Source organism: Anguilla rostrata, chromosome 12 (assembly GCF_018555375.3).
Source record: "Anguilla rostrata isolate EN2019 chromosome 12, ASM1855537v3, whole genome shotgun sequence".
Classification (NCBI taxonomy): domain Eukaryota; kingdom Metazoa; phylum Chordata; class Actinopteri; order Anguilliformes; family Anguillidae; genus Anguilla; species Anguilla rostrata.
In genome coordinates this window covers 26338108-26364125 of record NC_057944.1, presented here as the reverse complement: position 1 = coordinate 26364125, position 26018 = coordinate 26338108, and the positions used below count along the sequence as shown (strand labels likewise).

At 42.4% G+C, this 26018-nt stretch overlaps 1 protein-coding gene across 1 annotated transcript in view; it reads right to left on the bottom strand.

The window, feature by feature from the left end:
• The window catches only part of pitpnm3 (PITPNM family member 3), a 49345-nt gene that overhangs the window by 1478 nt on the left and 21849 nt on the right, over window positions 1-26018 (bottom strand). The window contains exons 4-18 of the mRNA XM_064302610.1: window positions 22801-22871; window positions 21208-21428; window positions 17782-17971; window positions 16796-16918; window positions 16390-16571; window positions 12173-12330; window positions 10868-11038; window positions 7808-7984; window positions 6330-6478; window positions 5508-5624; window positions 2735-2851; window positions 2436-2584; window positions 2131-2280; window positions 1102-1285; window positions 769-897 (exon numbers count right to left, since the gene is read on the bottom strand). Coding sequence (XP_064158680.1) covers window positions 769-897; window positions 1102-1285; window positions 2131-2280; window positions 2436-2584; window positions 2735-2851; window positions 5508-5624; window positions 6330-6478; window positions 7808-7984; window positions 10868-11038; window positions 12173-12330; window positions 16390-16571; window positions 16796-16918; window positions 17782-17971; window positions 21208-21428; window positions 22801-22871 — 2288 coding nt within the window. The remainder of the gene's footprint in view (window positions 1-768; window positions 898-1101; window positions 1286-2130; window positions 2281-2435; window positions 2585-2734; window positions 2852-5507; window positions 5625-6329; window positions 6479-7807; window positions 7985-10867; window positions 11039-12172; window positions 12331-16389; window positions 16572-16795; window positions 16919-17781; window positions 17972-21207; window positions 21429-22800; window positions 22872-26018) is intronic.

Below are 26018 nucleotides of genomic sequence, written 5' to 3'. Positions count from 1 at the left end.
AACTGAAAGAAAAATATTTTTTAAAAGTTAAAATATCCGTCCTTAAATTCAATTATCAATCTTCCTGGAGGAGGAAGCCACAGCACAACTGGCTGCACAATATGTGGTAGCGTGCTGAGAGACAGTGGATAGACAACATCACCGTCACATTGTCCGTAAAATGGCGCCAATAATCCCGAATTGTCACCAATAGGAAATAGCTTATTGTCTTTTTAAAATAGTTTTTGTTGTTTATTACCACTATTATTTGTGAACAAAGCACCCCAATCCCACTCCAATTACTGAGGGTCCAAGCACCCATTCATTATCATTGTTGTACATGATTATCGTTCATATAGTTGTTGCTACTATTGTTGGTTTATGTACAGTAAAGCTTGAATTTAACAGAAAATAGTGAGAGAGGTGGGAAGTGAGAGTGGGAGAGGGGGGTGGGGTGGGGTGTGAGAGGGAGAGAGATGGGGGGGTGGGAGAGGGGGGGAGTGAGAGAGAGAGAGAGGGTGAAGAGGGGTGAGAGTGGAGGAGGAGATGATGAGAGAGAAGGCTGAAGAGTGAGATGGAGCAGGCAGATGATGGAGAATGAAAAAGAACGATGGAGGAGAAAGATTGTTGCAGGAAAGATACACCAAGACATTTTCACTTAAGTGTTACTGGGGATTTGGCAAATGCACTGAGCAAATGCATGCTTGGTTATGGTTCTCAGCCTTACACCTCAAACCAAATACGTTTGAAACACTGGACATTAAAAAGCCAAGAATGGGGACTTCCCACCTGACATTGATTCTGGTACTTTTTGGATGGCCGTCCCACAATGTAGATCTGAGTGGGGCTCAAACCAAGCATGCTGTACACCGAAATGTCCTTCATGGAACCGTAGGCCGAGCTGATTTTGATGTGACACTAGAAACAAAAAATAAAATCACAGTCAGTCACACTTACAAGAACTGGTGCCATTCTTTTGGTTTGTATGCACGTGTGTGCATGCGTGTGTGCGTGTGTATGCATGAACGAACGTGTGTGTGTGTTTGTGTATTTGTCTCTGCATATGTGGATGTTTGTCTGCGTGTGTGTGTGTCTGTGTGTTTTATAGTGGTGCACATGTACCTCTTGCATGAGGTTCCTCAGAAAGATGGTTTTTTGGCGCAGCGGGTCGTGCACCAGCCCCTCTGAGAAGAAGATCATGCCATGGGGGAAGTTGTGCTGGGAGAGCCAGGAGAGCACGCGCTGCTTCTGCATGTCTGGCCGGCCCGTGATGTAGATGATCAGGTAGCCCAGGTCCTGCCAGTGTCTGCACAAAAGCCAGCAGCTCCCAATGGTCACAGTGTTTTCAACCAATCTTAATCTGTAGCTGCTGTCAATAGGAGCCATTACAGCCTAGGTCACAGTCCTCCCTCCATCCCACTCCTTCGGCATCTACCTATGTTCACACTCAAATTCACATTCAAAATGCTTTATTGGCATGACAGGATATGTCTTATATTGCCCAACCACAGAAAAGCACATATACAATGGAACACATAAACATAAATCTAGACAAAGGGTGTACACACAAATATAGACCTATCTTAATATGCTCACTGGTTGTCCCTCTGTTTATGGCATTTGTGGCTAGTCCAATACATTTTCTGTGTCCTCCTAATAAATAGCGGAGCTTTTGGTGGTCATTGAAAGTTTTAAATTCTGGACATGTTTTTATGAATTTTGGGCAGAAAAATTCTCCCTTATATCCTGGTAAGTTCCAAATGTTGTGAGGAAGTGCAGCTCTGTCTCCACCACTCCCTGACTGCAGTGTAAGCACAGTTTCCAACAGGTAAAATATTTTTCTTTTTGTTTCATTATAATTGTGTTTGGACCAATTGTCTGAGCTAGGAGGATATCACTGTCCTGGAACAGTTGTGTTCATATTTAATTCAGTGAATCCCAGGACCAGTTGACTAAGGGGACTATTGTTTATAGTCACCTCTTGGCATTTCAGGGCATTGTAATGATAGCAATGAGGGTCACGTGTTTTTAAACTTTTCCAAAATTTGATGGCGCTTTTCTCAATATTAATTAGTATTGGATATTGGCCTTATCTCTCTCTCTCTCTTTCTCTCTCCCTCTCATTTCTTCTCTTTCTCTGTCTGCAGTTACCTGACAACATCCACGGCTCCTGGGCGGACCTTGGGATCCGTTCCCATGATAGAGACGCTGGCAGTGAAGGATCCGTCGATGCTGAACACCACACACTCCATCCCCTTCGGCAGGACCGTCACAAAAGCCTCTGCGCACGACTGGTCACCCCTGAGAGACAACCAGAGAGCTCTCACATCATCTGTACCTCAGTACAATCAAACTATTAAGTACCTCTTAAATATCTAGTTCAGGGATAAATCATTCTTATAGAAACAACCCACCATTGGTAACCCCACAAGGAAGGAAAATAGGCTGTTTCTCACTTGACCACCATTCTGATGGGGTACACGCCCACCGGCAGCCTTTTGTTCTGAGGGATGGAGTAGGATACTCTGCCACTATTGTTGGTCACCTCCGTATCAAAGTAAACCCATCCCCCTGACTGAGGCTGAGTCATCAGGTACACGTCCACCTAAGAGGGTGTTAGCAGGAGTAAAGACAGGTCAGAAAGGGTAACACTTGCAATCAGGTGACTTTAACACTCCAGAAACACTGAGAAAGTTCCCTCTGAATTGTGCCATGTCTTTTGCAGGCTGAGATATCGTTCATGTAATTGTAATACCTTCTCTCCAGTCAAAGTAACCATGTCCAGTGGGCCATACATGAACCGACCAACCAAGATCTGTGGGCCGTCCTCTGATGCGATGACATCATTCACTCTGTGGTTGGCGGTAACATTCTGCGGGAAGAATGGTCACCGTCACTCTTTTCTTCGGCATAATCTCAGTATCCCAAGCTGTAGGAGCTTGGTGATGTGAAATAAAGAGAGAGCGACAGCAGTATTGTCCTCATCCCCATTCAGAACCATTCTCACCCTCCTGATGGCCTCTATCCACCTAATCAAATTCCCCTTCCTTTGCGAAGCAAGACCTACTGTTTGGTAGCTAAACACAGGGGTGTCATGTGGGACTACCACAAATTCAGAGGGACTATACTCATTGTCATAAAATGTGTCACAACACAACAACTTGAAAGTAATGTTTTTAATAGATTTTGCGGTGTGTCCTTCTGCTGAATTAATTTAATTACTAAGCAACAATAATTTCTTGTTTGGACCTACTTTAACTAGCTACATATAAACAAGTTAATATGTTAAACATTTCCACTTTCTGGAAGTTTGCTCTTGCAGTTTGTGTGATACTCTATTCACCTGTGGTTTATCGGGGATTATAGCACGACTGGAACACTGTAATGACCAATGAGCACCCAGGACTGTAACTGTCAATTCTATTATACAGTACTGCTCATTTAAAAGAGCTACATGTATGTCCAAGAGCTTTTAGTATTTTTTTTTAGTATTTATTTATTTATTTATTTATTTATTTATTTATTTATTTACCAGTGTATTAATGTTTAGGTAATCAAGAAAATGACAATCATTGACCAACCAGTCAAATCACTTCACTAAAATAGGAGATGAACTTACATAGCAATGCTGTACAATAATAATGCAAGTTCTGAACAGATAATTTTTTAATGTTTTGGAAAACGGGCCTCATACACAAAAATCTACTTAAATTATTCTTCCTTTTTTCCTCAAAAATGTTACTACGAAAAACCAATATGGGATTCATGACACGTGCAGACCTTTATTTTTGTGCATATCCCAGGAGTATGAGATGATGAATGCTGACTGTTTGTAAATTTTATGCACAATTCTGTTCATGTGATTAGCATAAGGAAACAGCCATGAACAAGTACAGATAAGAAAAAAGACTGCTTAAATGTTCATGGAAAAGTTATTGCATACAGTTTATGATCAAATGTGATCGTATGCATGTTTCCTGAATGAGGCCCATTTTGAATATATTTACTTTCTGGAAACCACATGAACCTATGCAGCATACTAAAATTTGTACATTGAATATATCCGTATTAATGCAAGTATGAGAAAGTGACAGCAGAGTTTGTGTAAATTCCATTTCAATTCAGGATATTCACAGAATTAGCTGAAATATCCTCATTGAACATTATAGGAATTATTCACTTCATGAATTGAATTTTTTTGGTGGATTTTGAAACTGAATTTGATCCCAGCTTTGTCATGTTTTAGATTTAGTGAGAAAGCAAACTGAATCTTGAAAGAAGGCCAAGTTCTTTAAATGATAATGTTACAATTATGGAAATTATTATTATGATAAGTCAGAACAGTGACAGGATTAGTCACTTACCAGCTCCATTTTAATTCAGTTCATTCAACAAATGAACTGAAATTCAATGACAGAATAAGGGAAAAACAATCATGGCAATGATCTTTCTTATTTTTCATTTATTAATTAAATTTCAGGTTATTTCCAGTTTTGACTGAACTGGCATGGAATTGATCCCAGCTATACTTTGCAGTTCCAAAATAAGGAAGACAGCAATTTAGCAAGCATGCAATTGCAGCTTTTCACCAGATGAGAGTGCCATAGTACCACCCTGCTTCTCCATGTAATGTGACACGTCATTCCCTTCCAATACATTCCAACAAGCGGTATAAATGCCTCTGGGGGGGGATGTAATTAGGGGGGGATAAGCAAAACTAATGTTTTCTGGATTTTCAAATCCTGTGCCATAACAGATACCAGACCATGGCACCCATTCACACCGAAACAGTGCCTTTACAGATATCAAACCATAGGGCACATCCACACACTCGAACAGTGCCTAAATAGGGCACAATGAGGCTTACTGAATGAAACAATGAGGCACCCAGTGGCTTACGTTCCACTTTCAAACAGAACAAACACTAAAAATTACAGCAAGCAATCTAGTATTGGATTGCCATCGTGCCAGCAATTTGCAAATCGACATTGCAGCAGTTAGATAGCAGCAGGGCCATGCCTTATCTAACAACTAATCCTCATTTTGACTAACTCATCTTCACTGTAGGCTGACACACTGTTGTGGTGCTGCTTTGTGAATTAGCATAGTTGCTAACAGCAGGCTGCTATTGGGCTGCTGTACGCTCGCTGGCTGGGATACCAGAAAAAGGCGATGCAGGGGCAACATTTAGTGAGCACAGAAGACTGTATTGTACTGTATTGAATATAGAGAATTGTAATATCTGTAGGGGGCTGTGTTGACCATAGAGGTTTGGACTAACCATGCAGGACTGTACTGAGATATTTTACTCAGAAGGCAGCTACTCTCCCTGATGCATCCTTTAGCAGATGCCCATACCCAGGGTTACAAAAGTGTAGAACATTGGTGTTAGTCTCAAAAATGCAAAAGTGGGATACTACCAAGGAGGCACAGAAGTCCCTTTTATAATCAATAAGTGCAAAGTCAACCAAAAAACCAAGAAAGAGTGTTGCAAACACTGGTGGTGTGGACGTGGTTGGCACCCTCACCCGCAGCTTGACATGAGTTCGTCTCCGCAGCCACTTCTCACGTGGGCCGAGCGAGGAGCGGGGGGCGGAGTCTGAACTGTCCATCTCCTGGCCTTTCACACAGTCCCATCGCATCACCTGCCAGGAACATAGGTGTACTAAGGGCCAATCCACTCTTGGCCTGTCCAACACCTGACTCGCTCAAATCAAAAATTTACTGTAAAACAGTTATATTTTCTGTCAAACATGACTCAGGCAAACACTGTACCCCTTGCTTCATTTCAGATTTTCACTATGCGTGAAGAACACCATGCTACAGTGCATGTGAAGTATTTAACAATTGCACACCCCTAGAAGAGGAGTGAAACAGGGGCCAAGTTCCTGGGTGCAATGATCAAGATACACAGCCATTGACTGCATGGAACATTTAAAATGTTATATGTATTCTATGTATGTTTTTTTTCACCACAACATGATTATGTCACCTAAAATTATTAATAAATACTTGCATTAGTACTCAAAAGCATTTATTAATTACAGAAATCTAAGAATACAGTGCTGTGGTTCAGATTTGGGTTTGGGAAGTCTCAGGGAGGTAGACATCCAGAGATCGTACTGTGACTGAAGATTTGGGTTTGGGAAATCTTGGCAAGTGAAGCTCTGGAGGTGGTACTGTGGTTTTGATTTTGTTTGGGAAATCTCAGCGAGGTACATATCTAGAGGTGGTACTGTGGCTTAGATTTTGGTTTAGGAAATCTCAGCGAGGTGGAGATCTGGAGGTGGTGCTACGGGTTAGATTTGGGTTTGTGAAATCTCAGTGAGGTGCAGGTCCAGGTGGTTTACCTGTCTGAGCACAAAGGCCACAACATCAGTGGATTCCCAGTATGAGCTGTGGAAGAGATTGGGCAGAGCCATGGTGGAGAAGGAGCTCAGAACGTCTGGGCAGTACAGCGCATAGTCCAGCCGCTTAGACCCCCACCAGCTGCTGGAGACTGTGAGAGAGAGAGAGAGAGAGAGAGAGAGAGAGAGAGAGAGAGAGAGAGAGAGAGAGAGAGAGAGAGAGAGAGATAAGGCCAATATCCAATACTAATTAATATTGAGAAAAGCGCCATCAAATTTTGGAAACGTTTAAAAACACGTGACCCTCATTGCTATCATTACAATGCCCTGAAATGCCAAGAGGTGAATATAAAGAATAGTCCCCTTAGTCAACTGGTCCTGGGATTCACTGAATTACATACAAACACAACTGTTCCAGGACAGTGATAGAGAGAGAGAGAGAGAGATTCATTTTAGGAAGGAGGAATATTTCATAATGGGATGTAAGATGAGTGGGAGCACTCAACATGCTGCAAAAGACAGACAGTAAATGAAGACTAAAATATATCCAATTAAACACAACAAAGCATCTCTGCTTTAATTAAGCACTTTGCTACCTGGAATAGGCCATCTCTGTCACTCTGGTTATATAGCCCATCCTTGAGAGGGATGGGATCATTATTACATAATTATTTCACTCATGCCTGATTCTAGACTAACAATTTAAAAACATTAACTCGTATGATTGATGAATAAATGTACTTAATTTAAAAAGTCTGAATCAAGCTGGGGATAATGCATATCTGATTATAAGGATGTTTCCTTCTCAGAAAACATCTAGCAAAGGACTGCTATAACTGAGTATTTGAATGGAAAGGTGAAAATGACATTGATTAAAAGGCAACCTCCGCTGGCAAAAATGAACCGTTTATCAATGATATTTCACCTCAAAAGTAAACTTGCACTGTTTACTACATTTTGAAAAAAGTATTCAGTCCGTGGCTAAATGAACACTTTAATTGCATAGAATTGGTAATTGGACAGTGTCTATAAAACTATTACAGTGGTTCCCAACCCTGATTCTGCAGATCTACCATCCTGTTGGTTTTCACTCTGACCATAACAAAGCACACCTTATTTGACAGCTAGAGATCTTGTTGAGCTGGAAATGAGTAGAATCAGGTGTGCCACATTAGAACTGAAATGAAAAACTACAGGATGGCAGATCTCCAGGAATAGAGTTGGGAACATAGACTGTATAAAAAATGTGGACCAAGTCATTATGATGTCACTCATTGACTGATGAAGTTATTGCAATGGCAGGTACGGCGTCCAAGAAATTGAACTTTGGCAGGGCATGCCCCATGTCTACAGTATATGGCACCAAGAGTTTTCAGGTTATACCATATATTGGTACTGCCTGGCAACCAAACCTACACACATTCCCCAGTGCCACCACAACTGCTTCACTTATGTGCAGTGGCTGAAACCATCTCACTCACTGTTGGAAATGGTGTTGCTTAGTCTGCTTGTGCAGCAGGCAGATGTCTCACTGTTGGTGCTGTCCAGGCTGACTCGACGCATGGTACCCTCAAGACTCCCACTTTCCCCCAGCTCAGGCCTTCCTGGACTGGACCCCCCCTCCAAGAAAACATCTGGGTGCCTAAGGATGCTATCAGCTGGAAAAAGGATCATGACAACATGAATAAGACAAAAGATAAAATTCATCGTAATGTTTGTGTTCTTTAGATATTTTACCCGATGGCTGATGTCACTATTATAATGAGGTAACAGAGTTATATATTCTTGCATCATCTGCACAGCTATATAAATGAGCACTGTGTTTTGTGATTCTATTGCCAAGGGGGGACATTTACAAAGAAAATGGCAAAGGGCCCAAAATGTATCCGTGTGGTACTCCACATGTGAGGTTAACTATAGTGAGCACAGAAGACTGAATTGTACTGTATTTATTATAGAGAATTGTAATATTTATTGGGGGCTGTACTGACCACAGAGGATTGGACTGACTACTGTATACAGGACTGTACTGAGATATTTTACTGATATTTACTATTTTACTAGAAGGCAGCTACTTTCCCTGATGCATCCTTTAGCACATCTTGTCCAGAGTTACTTACAAAAGAGGATAACATTGGTGTTAGTCCCAAAAATGCAAAAGTATGATACCTTCAAGAAGGCAGATCAATCAATACGTGCAAAGTCAAGAAGAAGTAGGGGCGACATAGCTCAGGCGATTGTCTGGCAGTCGGAGGGTTGCCGGTTCAAACCCTGCCCTGGGCGTGTCGAAGTGTCCTTGAGCAAGACACCTAACCCCTAACTGCTCTGGCGAATGAGAGGCATCAATTGTAAAGCGCTTTGGATAAAAGCTGTTTTCAGAATAAAAGCCTCAAAGGCACCTGTAATATTGGGTGCAACTTCTACTGTTTCCTGCAAAGCATAAACATGTACTGCTTTGCACAAATGAATCTGAAAGGTTCAGAGAACTGAATCCTGAGAGATTGGCATACTCTGCCTGCTCCAAGAGCATATCAGTCTAACAGAAATAGAATGCAATAGAAAAAGTAATGTTCTTACTGAACCAACAAAGTCCTTGTTACTGACACTGTTTTTAAATAAAGCACAGCCCGCAATGCTTGCACTGATAAATTAGCATTAATCTGTACAGTATGTATGCTTAAGGCAAGTGTCACAAGCCGTTAAATCTTGCATATGAATGCACACAGCGAAAATATGACCAGAGATACCCCACCTGCCTGAAAGCAGCAGTGCTAGTATTTTGGCGTCTCTTTGATATGACTGAGCTTGCCACATTTCTTGGAGTGTGCAGAAATGCAGATCATTTTGTGTCTGTCTCTCCTCTTGTCTGATAAAACCTGGTAGAATTTACATTTATTCCTCCAAACCCAACTGTTGTCAATTGTGATTACAGTGGGGAGTGACAGAGCAGCACTGCCAACATTTTCTGTTGGCATTTTCTGATTTTAAAATAGAACCACATCCTTATTCTCCCATCTGCACTCGGTAGCTCCTTTGTGTGGAGTTCTTTTGACGTGGAGGATGATAATGCAAAGCTGTCTGACTTAACCCTCTCAATACATCACAGCCTGTCTGACAGAATCTCTATTTTGGGAAGGAATGATATTGGATTTGTTTTCTTAAGGTCCGACCGGGTACATTTCTATGACGCAGTGCCCTATTACAAACTCGATGACAGATTTGTGTGCTTATAGTTTCTTTTCGAGATGTGCTTCATGAGCAGTTTATTGTGCGGTGAGTGTCTGTGAGATGACCTTTCTGTTTGATGGGAACCCTGGACTGATGGGTTGCAGAGGAGAAAAAATACTTGGTGATTAGGAGACATGGCAACAGAAGAAGAGCCAGCATTGCCTTTATCTAGAGCACCATAGACATGAATAAGGGGTAAAATTTAATTCCAATATCATCTCCTTTTTTAAATGCATTCTCTCAATACTGTAAGTTGTACAATTCTGTCAAGTAAACTAAAAGGCAAAGACTATCTAGACTATGGTACCATACAGACATTCTGTGAGCATTATTAGATATTTAATATTTTCCCTCCCTAGCCCTATACTGAAAAGTGCCAAAATTTCCAATGGGTCTGATAGATGTGAGGTGTAAGGGAATCTCATTATGTCGCAGTCAATGAAAGTGCACAGCTAAATACATCAGTCACAATAACACGCCCCTGTACGTCTGCGCCTAGACTGAGGAGCTGTCATAAAACATAATCACAGGGCTTCCGAGATGAGAAGCCCGCCCCAGTTAAAACGATATTTCAGCTTTCATCGTATAATCATTAAGCTGACTGGAGAATTGACGGAAATATTCCTGTGCCTATTCACTATAATCATATTCTTAGAGAGGAATATTAATTTTAAGGTGCTCAGTGCTTGGAAAAATGTAGGCACAGGAATGACCAGAGGGGGTGCTATCGCACGATGACGTCAATGAGGTGAGCATGTCTTCCCTCTCTGGGCAAGACTATATCCAGTTACAGTACACATAGCCTCACAGGACTTCCGCATGCAGTCAGCCATGGAAAGTTCAGGACTGAATCCTCATTGGACCACGTGCCACATTATCACTCTAAAAACACTTCTTCACCCTTGAGGACTGGGTATATGCTGATATTGGATTACTTGGCTAATCGTGCCTTGGGGGGAGAGTGCGTCTTTAGGGGCCATGCATACAAGGTGCAGATATGAGTGCAGAGAAGATAATGGCTGACGGTTGCACAGGACCCTGAAGGCAGATTGCTAGGATGTTTCCTTATGCAAATCATGTACATGCATTCAATTTACAAACAATTGGCATTCACCAACTGATACACCCGGGATACACACAAGGTCAAAGTCTGTGCATGTTCTATGAATCCCTCATTGGTTTTTCATAGGTACTTTTTACACAGCTTACTCATTTACACAGTAAGCATTGGCTCAGTCAGTGTTTACACACTGCATGCACACAGGTATACCTGTCTACCAGAGGGCAGTGCTAGTGTGAGGAGGGACTCTTACCTATGAGAGAGGAGAACCTGTCTCCCAGAGGATAGCGCTGGTAGCGTGGGACAGAGAAGGGGGGCAGCTTGTGGAAACAGGAGTGAAGCAGGGGTTCCAGTCGGGAGGCAGACGGGTCAGAGGAGTAGAAGAGGTTGAAGATTTGGGAGCAGGCAGGCTGGAGATGGGTCACTAGAAAGACAGAGGACACCCTGTCTCTGTTATCCTACATGGTGGCATGAATTCAATCAACTTCAGTCTTTAAAGGGAACCTTCACTAGAAAACAAACATGAACTCAAAATGCAAAAAAAAAAAAAATGGAATTAAGAATCTCTCATTTGGTCTTTGGTTAAGAATTGTGTTCTTATTTTGTCGTTGGTATTTGAAAAGCTGAGGCCTTAGAGCAATGCATATGGGATTACTGTGCTAATGTAATGTTAATGGTGATTGATTTGCATTAATGTATTCCCATTCATCTTGGATTTTAGTGAGGGTATGTCCAATGAAGTTTCCCTTTAACTCTCAAAATTAAGGACAAAATTTTGAAGTTCATATTAAAGTGTAATCAACAATTTAAACTTGGTTTACTGTATCAATTTATACCCTGTTTTATATAAACTCGCACAATAAGTCATATCAACCCCCTGCAGGTCTCCACTTGAGTCAGGCGCTTATCAGATCATCACACCATTTGCAGCTTGGAGTGTTCACTGTTTGCACCAGGTTTGAAAATGACTACCTCAAACAGCGATAAGCTGAATACAGACCACCTAGGACAGCGAGTAGCGGTTGATCAGACTCACCTAGACAGCGTAGCGGGTGAGGACTGACTCACCTCGAACAGCGAGTAGCGATTGAGGACTGACTCACCTCGGACAGCGAGTAGCAGTTGAGGACTGACTCACCTCAAACAGCTAGTAACGGCTGAATACAGACTCACCTAGGACAGCGGGTAGCGGGTGAGGACTGACTCACCTCGGACAGCGAGTAGCGGGTGAGGACTGACTCACCTCGGACAGCGAGTAGCGGGTGAGGACTGACTCACCTCAAACAGCGAGTAACGGCTGAATACAGACTCACCTAGGACAGCGGGTAGCGGGTGAGGACTGACTCACCTCGGACAGCGAGTAGCGGGTGAGGACTGACTCACCTCAAACAGCGAGTAACGGCTGAATACAGACTCACCTAGGACAGCGGGTAGCGGGTGAGGACTGACTCACCTCGAACAGCGAGTAGCAGTTGAGGACTGACTCACCTCGAACAGCGAGTAGCGGGTGAGGACTGACTCACCTCGAACAGCGAGTAGTGGGTGAGGACTGACTCACCTCGGACAGCGGGTAGCACAGTCCTCCTCATGGCCAGGACGAGCCCCAACGGGCAGCCCAGCAGGAAACAATAAGACACTTCAAAGTCAAAGTGGCCAGGGTTAGACACCAGGCTGCTGCTCTGGTCTGGGTGCAGATCTCCCTTCTCCTGCAGAAGACTGGGGACACAGGTAGGGGGAAGAGATTCCAACATCAGTTACAGAACTGCCACAACAAAGGAAAAACTGGAAAGAACTACATCTCTTTATGCTGGGCTCTTTCCCATGCACTATAAGCCCAGTTAATAGTAAATTTGTATATTAAATAATCTTTTGACAATGCTGCTATGATAAATCATGACAAGCCAATTAATATTATGATATGGCTTTTTGCACAAATGCTTTCAATTCCTAAGCAGTATTACATAAAATGATGAAATCACATTGACACACCAGCCCTCCTGTCTTGGCCCAATCAAACCACATTGTGGCAATATAGAGCTCCATATATAAGTGAATATTCAATAAATTCAGTAAAAAAACTTACTATACAGATATTTAAACCAGCCTTATAAATCAAACTAACCAGACATCAACACAATGACTTTGGAACAGAGTTGTAATATCAGGGCTCTATATACTGGCAGTACATTGGCTTCATTGAGGCTAAGAGCGATTGGACCTCATAATTTCTGCTTGCGTTTCTAATTGCAAATGGCTGAGGCAGCACTGTTGTACACAGCATCCCAGTAAATAATGCCTTAACTGAGACTGAGAGAATCAGAGGGACAATGATTACCTGAGGGTAGGTGCAGTAAGTGCAATCCTACTACATCAGATGAAAAAACATTAAAAGCCTGAGAAGAGATGGAGGTTAGATCCTTTTATAAAGTTGCGTGTGTCTAGTCGGTCTGTGATTAAGGTGCGCTGGGTTGGCTCAGGCTAGAGTACACGTCACCTCCACACAGCCTGTGTGGAATTATACTCAGGTTTAATTTACTGCTGCACAGCCTGTGCAGTGTGATGCATAGGTTTCATTTACCCCCATACAGCCTGTGTGGTGTCGTGCTCCAGTTTTCAGTGTTTGAATAGCAGCTCATATCTTGCGCCCATTTATCCTTCAGTCTGCCCTTGTTAGCTTGGAATAGACAAGGTGACTGATTCAGGTCCATGAATCAATCTGCCAATGATTTCTGTATATTATAATTTTCTCATGTTCTCTCTCTTTCTCTCTTCCTCCCTCCATCTCTCTCACACACAAGGAATTTAAACGGAAAAGAGGCAGGGCCAGTGCTGCCCACCCAATTCCCTTACTGGGTTCACAATTTGTACATACATACTAATTGTACATATGTGATTTTTCCATTCAGATAGGTGAAAATGTGTTTGATAGGGTTGGTACACTTTTTTTATCAATGATTTTCCATGCCTTTTCCATGACGTTTCTCAAACTTTTAACCCAATTACCACGACCAAAAGCAGCAACGTTTCGGCTGGCACCGCGCCATGCATTAGATAATAAAGGGGAGAGCACAGAGGACAGATAGACTGGCAGACCCACTGCAGGGATTTTTGATGGTGGCATCTGTGTGGAAACCATAAGCACTCATGAATCACTCAGATCTCCGCTGCATGAGAAACAGATGCTCCAGGCTGGCACTGCATAAGGCATGGGCTGAGTGAGGGACATTAGCACATTCCAGAGTCATGCACGCCTACGAGTAGGGAAGACCAAAGGTTACAAAATTAGTAGTAAGTAATGAAATAGATTGAATTATTATCTGTAATTCATTTTAAATGTATTATTAATTTATTCATATCAGAAGGACCCTTTGCACATTGGCTCTTTTATTCATTTTATCACATATTTACTTCTACTTCTTCTTCTACTTCTGTATTTACGGTATGTCAAGGTGTATATATTCCCACTCATATTTATTTAAAGGCATATTCATTTAAAAACAACCTGTCAGTCAACATGGAAGGTGTGGGGTCAGCTAAGATCATAGAGACAGTGCAAATAGAGGCCACTCCCCCATGATTGGGTAAATAATCTGTTGCGCTTCTTAGAGTCAGTATTACCAGTCAGAAGATTCACAAGATTATAAAAATACTTTAAAAGTTAAAAACTATATATTTTTAAGTTGTTGTGTGGTGGGCTGTACAAATACCAAAGCCAAGAACACTGATTTTAAAGGTCCAGGAAACTGGTTTCATATTGTGGTGATATTCCCCAGAAGTGACAGTTGTCTTCTTATTTCTTTCAAGTTTTTAACCCAATTATAGCCAATAAAATGTACTAAACACTAATAAATTGACCTGTTCAGCACGAAAGCTATTTAATTGTTGCTAGGCTAATGGCAGGCCTACTTATCGATCCATAGTCGACAAGAAAACTTTCACTTGTCAAACAAATGTAATTGAGTTTTCAGACGTTCGCAGTGTTTGTAGTATGCCAGTATATAGTTCAGCTGAGCTGTCACTGTCACTTGTCTGCAGCCCACTATGTTTGTCAGAATAAGTGTTAGATAAACACACAGACGAATACAAATGCATACAAATATTTCCTAAAATAAATCCGGATATTTCAGTAAACTGAAATATATGATTTTTTCAGTCAGATGGAAAACATATCATCCACATTTTATTAATATGTTGAAATATTAATATTATTTTTCATATTCCATGATGAAAAATAGTTGTCAGTTAAAAGACATCAAAATACACAAAACCACCAAAAAAAGAAAAAGCAAACCCTCAAAAGGGGAAAAAAATATTGAGTACTCATAAATATACAATTTTCCTTCTGATGTATTAGAAATCACTTATGAATGTAAATGCAAAGAATTCAATGAAATGCAATGTATTTTTAAATATTCACGATGAAAATTTCTTTACATATGAGAACATTAAAATACTGTAGTTTTACCTCAGTAAGTAAAAAAAAAAAAACTTTAATTAGATTTCTCCTGTCAAAAATACAATAAAATAAATAAGATTTTACCTTTAATCACAAGACAAAATTTCATAAGTTTACGGATCATCAATTCATTTTGGTTTTATCGGTTTCTGGCCCTCCCCCACTAATGATTTGTATTCTGCCAGAAAAACATTCAATCCCACCCTACAAATTCCTCATCCCTGGCTGAGTCTGGGAGAGACCCCAGTGACTTGAATCTCTGAACTCGCATAAGCATAGGACCTGAAGAGAGGTTATTTAGGCTGCCTCTGGGCCACAAGGCTAAAGCAGATGAGAGACATTAAGCAAGAGAATTAATGAAACCCTTTGCTGTGACCATAAGAAGTTGACCATCAAATTACTGCAGTGAGGTAGTGAAGAAGGTACTTGTGCATCCCAGAAGTACACTGTGTGCAGCAATGCGTATCTGAAGTACAATGTGTGTGTGTGTGTGTTTGTATGCATGAGTGTGTGTGTCTGTCAGAGAGAGTGTGGCAGAGAGAGAGAGAGAGAGAGATATGCATGTCGTAAACTGCTCTGCTATGTCATAGGACTGTGCTCACAGACACAAACAGGGCTATTTTTAGAAAGCAGCAGAACCATTATTCAGAAAATGCTAAAATGAGAAAAACACTTTGGCTGACACTTTCTGCAGTAGTGCAGACCATAGCCAGACAGCGCCTCCCAGACAACAACAGATTATCTTCTGGGAGGAAAGATGACTTCATTTACATAAAAATGGCAGCTAAGAATATGATTGTGGTGTGGGGATGGCTGGTTTAAGCAGCCACACCTGCCCTAGGTCAAGCTAATTAGACCTGGCCAATTGGATAATTGGTTAAGAATTTGATAATTGCCCAGGCTAATTGGACCCGAGAACAGGAGTGGCTGCACCTGTGCGTAGTGAGGTAATCAGTGCGCACAGGTTAAATCTGCCATCCCCACTCACACAAGGGGAGCCTCTGTCATGACTGTTTTACATCTGTTCAGTTGGCTGTAACATCTTGCCGACCCTTGTAAATAAATGTGGACTGTTGGAACATCATCTCCCTGTGGCTCTGTGCTGGAGGGCCCCTAGGACAGCCACTTCGGTGGCCTGTGGCAGGCTTGTTTGCCACAATGATATATACAGTACATTCATCTCAGATGTCACTCTATTGAAATGTAATTTAAAAGCACATACTATTGCTTTGGTTTCACAACCACAGCTGGCAACCTGCCACATGCGACAGCACATTGAAACAAATCCATCATCACCCTTATCTTCAGGTCTTACGCACCGGCTGAAGAGGGCATGCTGGCAGGCCGAATCGCCGTCGCACGAGTCGCTCTGCTTCCTGTTGAGCGGCTGTCTGCTGGGGGTCACCGTGTCCCTCGGGACTGAGATATCAATGTTACTCTTGCTAAGGCGCTTGCTAGAGCTCAGCTTGGGGCTGGATTCCTGCAGAAGGCCCAGGCTGTCCTGCATGGTAGTAGGGGAGTGACATGGGGAGAGATCCAACTTGACCATCACACAAACAGCAGAAACAGACACCATTCACTGAAGTGTACAGTCAGAGCATATTCAGTTCACACACGCTGAAGGGATCCAATGAGATCTGTCCCAGTCTTCAGTATAGCACCGATATGGCCTGGATATCTGCCTACAAGGGCCTTAGTTATCACAGGTACACTAGCAGCTCCTACCTTCAGACTCTCTGTGCTGTTGTTTTTGATGCTGCTGCTAGGGCTTCCCAGCTTCTGACTGCCACTGAAACACAAGGCGTCGAAACAGAGTACACCTCCGACGCAGTCTCCAATCAGGCATACCTGTAAAACAGAGCACACCCCAAGCGCTGTTACCAATCAAACACACCTGTACACGCCACACAGCCTCCAATCAGGGACACAAACCCCCACCCCACCCCCACCCAAATATAGCCCTGCATATCAACTTGCCCCCACTCCCACAACAAGCCCAGCGTGTAAACAGTACAGCTATTCAGTTTGATGTACATTAATGAGGTTTGATTCTAAAATTAAATTCATGTCCTCCAATAAATATCTGGAGAGGGAGAGCTGGGGTTCCCTTTAAATCTTCCTGCATTTGCTGCTTTTTAAAGGCTTAATTCCCCTGTGCAGTATAAGAGATTATGTGACCCTGTGAAAACAGCTTTGACACCTCCGAGACATTGGTGCCTCGGGTGATCAGTTCATATCTAAGAAAAATTTTATTTCTCAGGGATACATTTCCCAAAGTCCTCATACAACAGAAAACTATGTATTAAACAGTGTGTGCTTTGTACCCTTTCAGAAGAGAAAAAAGATTTCAGCCGGATACTTGCAAGAGCAGTTAAGGGGAAGCAATTTGCTGTTGGTAATAAAAAAATATATGAATATACAGGATGTCAAACAGTAAAATGAAAAAAGTTTTTTTTCTACCTCAGGGCTATAACAGTCTCTTCATGTCTGAATCTGTGTGGGGAAGGATTTGAACAATGCTGCCACAGTGCAGGTGCCCTCTTCTCTCCCAGCCATCAGCAAAATTAGCATTGATTGTGAAGATAAAAACTATTGCATGTATTTTCAAGTGAAAACTAAAGGGCAAAAGTATACTGAATTCCAGCCTAGCCTATTTTTAAGGCTCATCTTGACTCCCAAGTCTAAGGCCACAGGGGGGCATCAGGACACACCTGTCCTGTGAAGCCCTGGCCATCCTGGGACTGCAGGAAACTGTGGTAGACCTGGTTGGCACGGGCGATGACGGTTGCCACGGCATCCTGGTAGTAGGGGGTGACAATAGCGAGGAGCGGGAGAGCCGCCAGGGGAAGGGGGTCCACACTGCTGGACACGCAGGTCTCATCATAACTGTATGGGTTCAGACTGCCAGCACACATCATTAGCACATTTAGACTCATTATAAATCTGCATCTCACACATTTACCTGCAATATAAATATACATCTCGCACATTAACTTGCATTAGAAATCTGCATCTCATACATTAACCTGCACTATAAATCTGCATTTCACACATTTACCTGCAATATAAATATACATCTCGCACATTAACTTGCATTAGAAATCTGCATCTCATACATTAACCTGCACTATAAATTTGCATCTCACATATTTACCTGCACTATAAATTTGTATCCCACACATTTACTTGCACTATAAATAAACCACACATTTTCTATGCAAATATTTCTTGTTTTGTATGTTGTTGTGGAAGTATTTATACAGGAAGTAACACAAACTAACAAGTGAATAAATATTTTACAGACATTTTAGGGACATGCATGGGTCTTGACTCATTAAGACCCATTAGCCAGTCAGGTCAGATCAGGCAAGCGGTAGGTTTGATGTCTAATAAACAAAAAGTTGATATTCTTAAGATTCTGAAACTGGTTTCCTGTCTGGGACCACTTGAGTTCTGCCAAGGTATGAATGTGTCCCATGATTCTGATGTTTCTGCCAATTAGTAGCTGGATATTTGAATGCATGTAGGCATTGAGTATGCCCCACAAACAATAGCATGGTGTATAGTATCTTTGCCATCCCTGTAAGGACTTTACAAAGTAATGTGTTCTGTGAGAAAGACTATGCATGCCACTCAGGCTGTCACCCCTGCTGGAAGTACTGTCTGCCCAAATGGCTGGCAGTGCATCTCTGCTGGAATAATAATATCACTCAGTACATGGGAGTGGCTCATCGTGGAGAGGCTGAAGGAGTGTGTTTAGAGGAAAGAGAGAGAAAGAGAGAGAGATAAAGAGTGCTGAGGAGAGAGAGACAGAGAGACGGACAAAGAGAACGACAAAGACACAGATAGAAAGAAAGAAGGGAGAGGGGGAGAGGGAGAGAGATATACATCCCTGAGTGATACAGCGTGGGGAAGCATAGACAGACTACTTTGCCCCTGAACTGTCTCATATAGCAGGTGCACTGACTCAATAGCCATTTATCACAGACTGAGAGAAGCCAGCCCAGCCCTCATACACTGCAGCCCCCCAGCAGGCTCAGACTACCACTGTAGCTGTCTGGCAGGCACAGACATCATAACACTGCAGCCGTCTGGCAGGCACAGACACTCATAAACACTGCAGCTGTCTGGCAGGCATAGACTCATAAACACTGCAGCCATCTGGCAGGCACAGACACTCATAAACACTGCAACTGTCTGGCAGGCACAGACACTCATAAACACTGCAGCTGTCTGGCAGGCACAGACACTCATAACACTGCAGCCGTCTGGCAGGCACCGACATCATAATATTGCAGCCGTTTGGCAGGCACAGACACTCATAAACACTGCAGCCGTCTGGCAGGCACAGACATCATAACATTGCAGCCGTTTGGCAGGCACAGACACTCATAAACACTGCAACTGTCTGGCAGGCACAGACACTCATAAACCCTGCAGCCGTCTGGCAGGCACAGACATCGTAACACTGCAGCCGTCTGTCAGGCACAGACATCATAACATTGCAGCCGTTTGGCAGGCACAGACACTCATAACACTGCAGCCGTCTGGCAGGCACCGACATCATAATATTGCAGCCGTTTGGCAGGCACAGACACTCATAAACACTGCAGCCGTCTGGCAGGCACAGACATCATAACATTGCAGCCGTTTGGCAGGCACAGACACTCATAAACACTGCAACTGTCTGGCAGGCACAGACACTCATAAACCCTGCAGCCGTCTGGCAGGCACAGACATCGTAACACTGCAGCCGTCTGTCAGGCACAGACATCATAACATTGCAGCCGTTTGGCAGGCACAGACACTCATAAACACTGCAGCCGTCTGGTAGGCACAGACACTCATAAACACTGCAGCCGTCTGGCAGGCACAGACACTCATAACACTGCAGCCATTTGGCAGGCACAGACATCATAACACTGCAGCCGTCTGTCAAGCACAGACATCATAACATTGCAGCCGTTTGGCAGGCACAGACACTCATAAACACTGCAGCCGTCTGGCAGGCACAGACACTCATAAACACTGCAGCCGTCTGGCAGGCACAGACACTCATAACACTGCAGCCGTTTGGCAGGCACAGACATCATAACACTGCAGCCGTCTGACAGGCACAGACACTCAAATTTTGCAGCCGTCTGGCAGCATGTGTGTTTTTGGGAGGGAACTGAAATGTGCCATTCACAGCTGAGACAAATAAATAATTACACGCAAAACTTTATATGGCTTATATGTGAGACAAGATACATGATAAACTTTTTCATGAAGTGGCAACAAATTCCACTTCAGTATATTATTTCAACAGTTACGCTTATTTTTCTTTTCTCTCTTTCGCCACGACTGAGGCTGTCTCTGCACAGGGAAGCATATGAGTTTTAGGGCACTAAGCTCATCAGTCTCCTCACATAAAGCCACAGTTGTTCTTTCAGATCCCATACAGAGGAAAGAGCACAGAGGAAATGTGAGAAATGCCACCTATGATTATTAACCATAATTGTTAACAATCTCTTATTCCCAGTCTGTTCCGTCTTTTTCTCATATATAGTGCCTACTGAGTCACAAGCACACAAGCAAAAAAAAAACTAATTCAAAATGCGCTGAAGTATGGAAGCATAGGAATTCTTTAGTGAGGTGCACTGCAGAGGAAACAGCCACCTTTGAGACATAATGAGAAGATAAGCCATGACACTTCATATCTTGCAGTGCATCCATATCCCTGTGGCCTACATTACTGCATTGACCATATTCAAAATAGTATATTTCTTACATGCTCAACTAGTGAAGGATCCTCCTGATTACTAAGAGTAGCTATGATTAATGAATTATTAATACTAATTTTAATATCTGTCTTCTCTGAAGTTACTGCCTCAAGCCTTTCACAGTAAAAATGAAAACGGATTCAGAATAACCTACACAGCCCACAGTGTATGCTAGTTATAATTTCATCTGAGCTCAACTAATTTAATCTCTGTGACAACGGCTTGGGGGGGGCAGGGCGCAGGTGCAGAAGGCGCTTACTGTGACAATCAGACCATGAACAGTAATTGAAATTCAGTACCATGGACAGCGGCTTGGATTCTTTCCCATTCTTTGTCTGTCCCCTGGCATGGGGACACACACCGCAGGGCACTCACTGGGACAGAAGAGAGAAGGCCTGGGCACACACTGCTGGGCACGGGACCAGCCTGATGAGCACATGTTCGGCTGCAGCCTGGAAGTGCGCACGCGCCACCTTCTCCAGCACAGACACCAGCGTCGCCACGTCCCGAGCCTTGGCCCCTGCGTCTCCACCCGTTGAGTCCAGGATGCTGCCTCCGTGCACCACCAGAACCAGCACCTGCGTTCTGCATTTCCTCTGCACACAAGGCCCGGGACCAGTCAGAAGACAGGTCAGGGAGGTGCTTACACTGCACTACATTGCATTGTGATAACTTAACAATCCCTCAAATCCAGAGTGACATACAGTAGTGGAGAACATCAACGGCCCAATTACAATCAATAAATGTAATATGAACCTAAAGAACAACAATTTGTACAAACTAACAAAAGCACCATTAGACAGACTTACCAGTCTGACACAGCTATATTTATAACATTATACAAAAATACATACAAAGAAAGAAAGAATGTTTAAAGTCAGGGAAGTAATGGTTCAATCTGTAGAGGTGAGTCTTCAGTTAACATTTGAAAACTCTAAGCATAGGAATTAGCAAAGCATAAACTAAAATAAATCATGGCTTTTTAGGGACTGCAAACGAGGACTCCTAATGGCATGTGAAAGAATTAGTGGGTGCACATCATAAATGTCAGCAAAAGGTTTTGTCCAACACAAAAAAGACAACAATTAATGAATTAAAGAAGATATTGAAGAGACCGAATCTAGAAGAGTGTGGAGTATAGACGTTAATTAGAGAATCAATTACAAAGTATCACCACCCCCAGAGGAATAGCACCATCACTCTGGTCTTTGAAGTGCAGAAAACAGGGATGTTTTTACAGGACTGAGCCTGCCACACTGCAGGTGCCATTTTCTACTGCTCCCGGATACATATATTTAGGGAGGAATTCAGATGGAAGATTTTCCTTCACTTACAGATTTAATAACGCACAGCATATTCCTTTGTGTTTGCACACAGGCATAGCCTTCAACCCCTTCGGTTTGTAAAGACATTCCAGGTAACAATTTATAAATATGAAGCATGTGCATTTAAGCACAGGAAATTATTATTGGAAAAAAGCCTTAATCTACAACGGAATGCAATTACAATGTACACATTCATTACGCGTGTTACATTTTCCTAGTAATGATGCAAGGAACCATTTATCTTTCATGTGAGTTTGTCCTTGCTCTGCACAGGAAGTTCGCTGTCTTTTTCAAATTACCAAAAGATAAACAAAGGGTTTTATGGATGCAGCCCTGGCTGAAATGTAAATAGTAGCCATGACATGAGGCAGAACAGGTTAAGATTTGTATTGAGAGCACAAGCAAAACACGGTAAGGACTAGCGCATCCTGGAACACTGAACTGGACTTGTGTTCATAGTGATTCTCAAAGTATTCCAATGATTGCACTAATAAACAAATGACACACTTCAGACCAAGGGACAGGCTCACTCCAGGTGCGTTACTTTGTGAGTTACTTTCAGCTAGATTATCAGTCCCACACTTGAGTCCCTTTCAGCGTATTTTCTTGGGCGAGTGTCTTGCTGTCGTGAAAGGGGACTTACCTCCATGTCGTCCAGCTCATCAACGCTACTCTGGGGAACATAATGAGCATGTCCTAAGTGGTGCAGGTCCTCTGAGCAGGGGACAGAACACAGAGAGGGTGGTCATCACAGGAGCCACATCACACAGACAAACCGGCAATCCGGACACAGAATTAGTGTTGATCTGAAGCGCAGACCTAATATAATTTCTTTTGCAATCTCGTTTTCTTTTATTTCTTTCATAATTGGAATTTGCAGGGGCAAGGAAAAATTGCTTTCACATAAATTGTATTACTGCCAAACATCATTTATGTTTATACCCTTTAATAAAAGAATAAAACTGATTTTAAATGTTAAAACCTGGGGCTAAAACAGGCACGCAGGTTTATCTATTTTATTTTATTTAAATTATTTTAACTATTATTTTTTATTGAGAACAAATTCTCATTTAAAACAAAGTCCTGAACAAAAAGACGTGTCAAAAATGCAAGAATTCATACAATTCATAAAAAAAGGTGCTTCAAAACTAGGTGTACATAGTGTCAAGGATAAAACAAGGATCACATAGAATAAAATCGTATTGAGTCAGAACACATAGAGAATGGTAGGCAAACAGGAGTTACTAAGAGTTTGGGAGCTAGCAGGTGCAATGGTCAGTGTTGAGAGAGGATTGTAGGGTGTTCCAATCAGGGAAATGAAAGGAGCTTTGACCAAAGGTCGTTGAGGTTCTGGGGATGGCTACAGTGGTGTAATTGGTGGATCTAAGGTTACAGGAGATTTGGGAATGATGCAGGAGGTTTGAGAGGTAGGGCCTAGGGAGGTGTGATGTATAGCAGAAGCAGCAGAAATTGAGCATTACATTATGGAGCTCACTGTATATGTATTATTATTTCACTATGCCCCTTTTATAATAGAGTTTTTTTTTCTCTGTTCATTCTTCATCCGGTTTTCTTAGCTGGGATAAGCTACAGTGAAAGAAAGTTCTGGTATTTCAGACTGACAGTTGAGAGTTTAAAGTCTGCTCCATCACAAAGCTCATTATGGCCACAGTTTACAAAGGAGAGGCTTGTCTAATGAGATCCTTCTATAGGGAGCACTACAGGAATACTACTATGGACCAGTTCAGTTCCACAATCCACAATTGAATTATATCTCAATTTTGTAACTAACTCTTCATTTAGAAAGTTTATTTATTTATTTTTATTTTTTTTTACCTCATCTATTTTTTGTACATTTGCTATTCAATTTGACACACAACATTCTGTTCATGAAATAATGCAGCTTGGCATGTTAGTGCACCGATATCTGCAGTGGGTCTGTACCTATTTTTATACAGTTTATGGTCTGTACCCGACAGTCAGAAACAGAGACTGCAGTGGAAATGAGTGACACTCATGAAATGAACCATTGGTCAGCCTCAGCAATCACATGCCCTCATACTCAACCAATCGTGTACACACATAACTAATTGTCTGCTTGTTTAAACCGACTGTCAGACCTCTTCAGTGCTGCTCATTTCCTGTGCTATTCTATGCATGCTACTCTTGCTGTAGTTCACAGAATTGCATTGACCTTCCACCAACTGCTTCTAGGTACTGGGAGTTCTTGGTATTTCTCCCGTTTAGTAGGGGAGATGTATCATGCTCCCTGTTCAGCAGGTAGTGCACACTGGTGCGTGCACAGAAGTAACTAAAGCAGATTCATGTGGCGCCAAAATAATTACATGGCATATACATCTAGTCTAAATGCATGGGTTTTCCTGACTGATATGGAGATGGTCCTTATCTGTTTCCATCAAGTGACCTGTGAGTTTGGAGAACTGAGGTCTGAGAAACAACCGGGTGAAATAAGACAAAGACAAAGAGAGGGAAGTGGAGGGAAGGAGAGGGGGGAATACTCAAATGGTGATTGAAGCAACTATGATCGAGTGAATGAGGAAACAGAGGGAGAAAGAGAAGAAAAGAACAAAATGACAAAGGAGGGGGCACCCAGCTGTCGGTATGTGAATGAAACAGAAATGGATTATTGATCCAAAGGCCAATTCTTCTGCCTCTCTGTCCCTCTGGGGTCATCAGTAAATTCAGTGGAAACACTTTATCTTCCTATTCTCTTTGCAGATGATGACCGATTATGAGCCTATGGACCAGCCCCCCACCCTCCACAGGCCCTTCCTGCCTCTCAAACAGTCACACACAGACACACACACACAGACATGTACTGACATCAGGACTGGCTGTACCTCAAAATTGTGTTTTGAACATCACAGTTAAAAAAATATATTCATTGAATGCTTGAATATATGTATCTGAATATATGTTTATGCAGGGTAAATTTAAAAAGTGTCAAAAAAATGTTATGCTGCCAAATGTCCACAAGATAGTAGATACACAGGAAACCATGCAGACCTTAATCGCATAATGCTTGTTCTTCCGATTGTCATCTTGTTCACTAGGCTGTGGCATATCCACACATAATCATATGGTTTCAAAACGTCTCTGACTTATTCCACAACGGTCCACTCAGCAGCTGTCAGCTCGAGACAGGGCGGCTTTCTTCTGTCACTGCAGTCACTGCCACATGCTGCTCAGAAGCCTGACAAATCATGCAGCAAGTTGGCCTGCCATTTTAGCCAATTAAGTCCAAGCAAAGGCCATTTCTCCTCCTAACTGTCAGTGGTGGATCTCCTGAAATTAAACCTGCCGATTGCCGGTTCAGATGCTCTACCTTCATGCCCTTTCCACACTGCTAAGCGGGCAGTTTGTGCAGGACATGGCATCTGATGCACCCGTATTGGTTCCTTCCACACTGTAAGAAGTTTGGCTGCTATTTAGCTTTCTGAGTCATAGTATGTCTCTCAGCTCCCATTCATCTGAAATACAGCCTGCTGCAACACTGACATGCGCATCTGTGGCCGGCGAAGTCCAATCATCAGTAGCAAGTGGAATGTACTTAACAAGTCTGTTGATATTTTCACCAGCAGCATCATTGAGTTGTGCCATTTTATTCACAGTGGTTATGGATATAATATACGGACGATGCATGAACTGCCTGCTACATTCCTGGCTGAAATAAACTGCAGTATGCATCCCTTTCTACAAATGGCAGATATGTTAAATTAAATTAATGTTCAGTAAGGTCCCCTGGATCCATTATGATGAGTAAACTGTAAATTAATAATAAAACAATCCACTGAAATAACAGATAACACATACAAATACAGACTGCAATTAATCTACTCT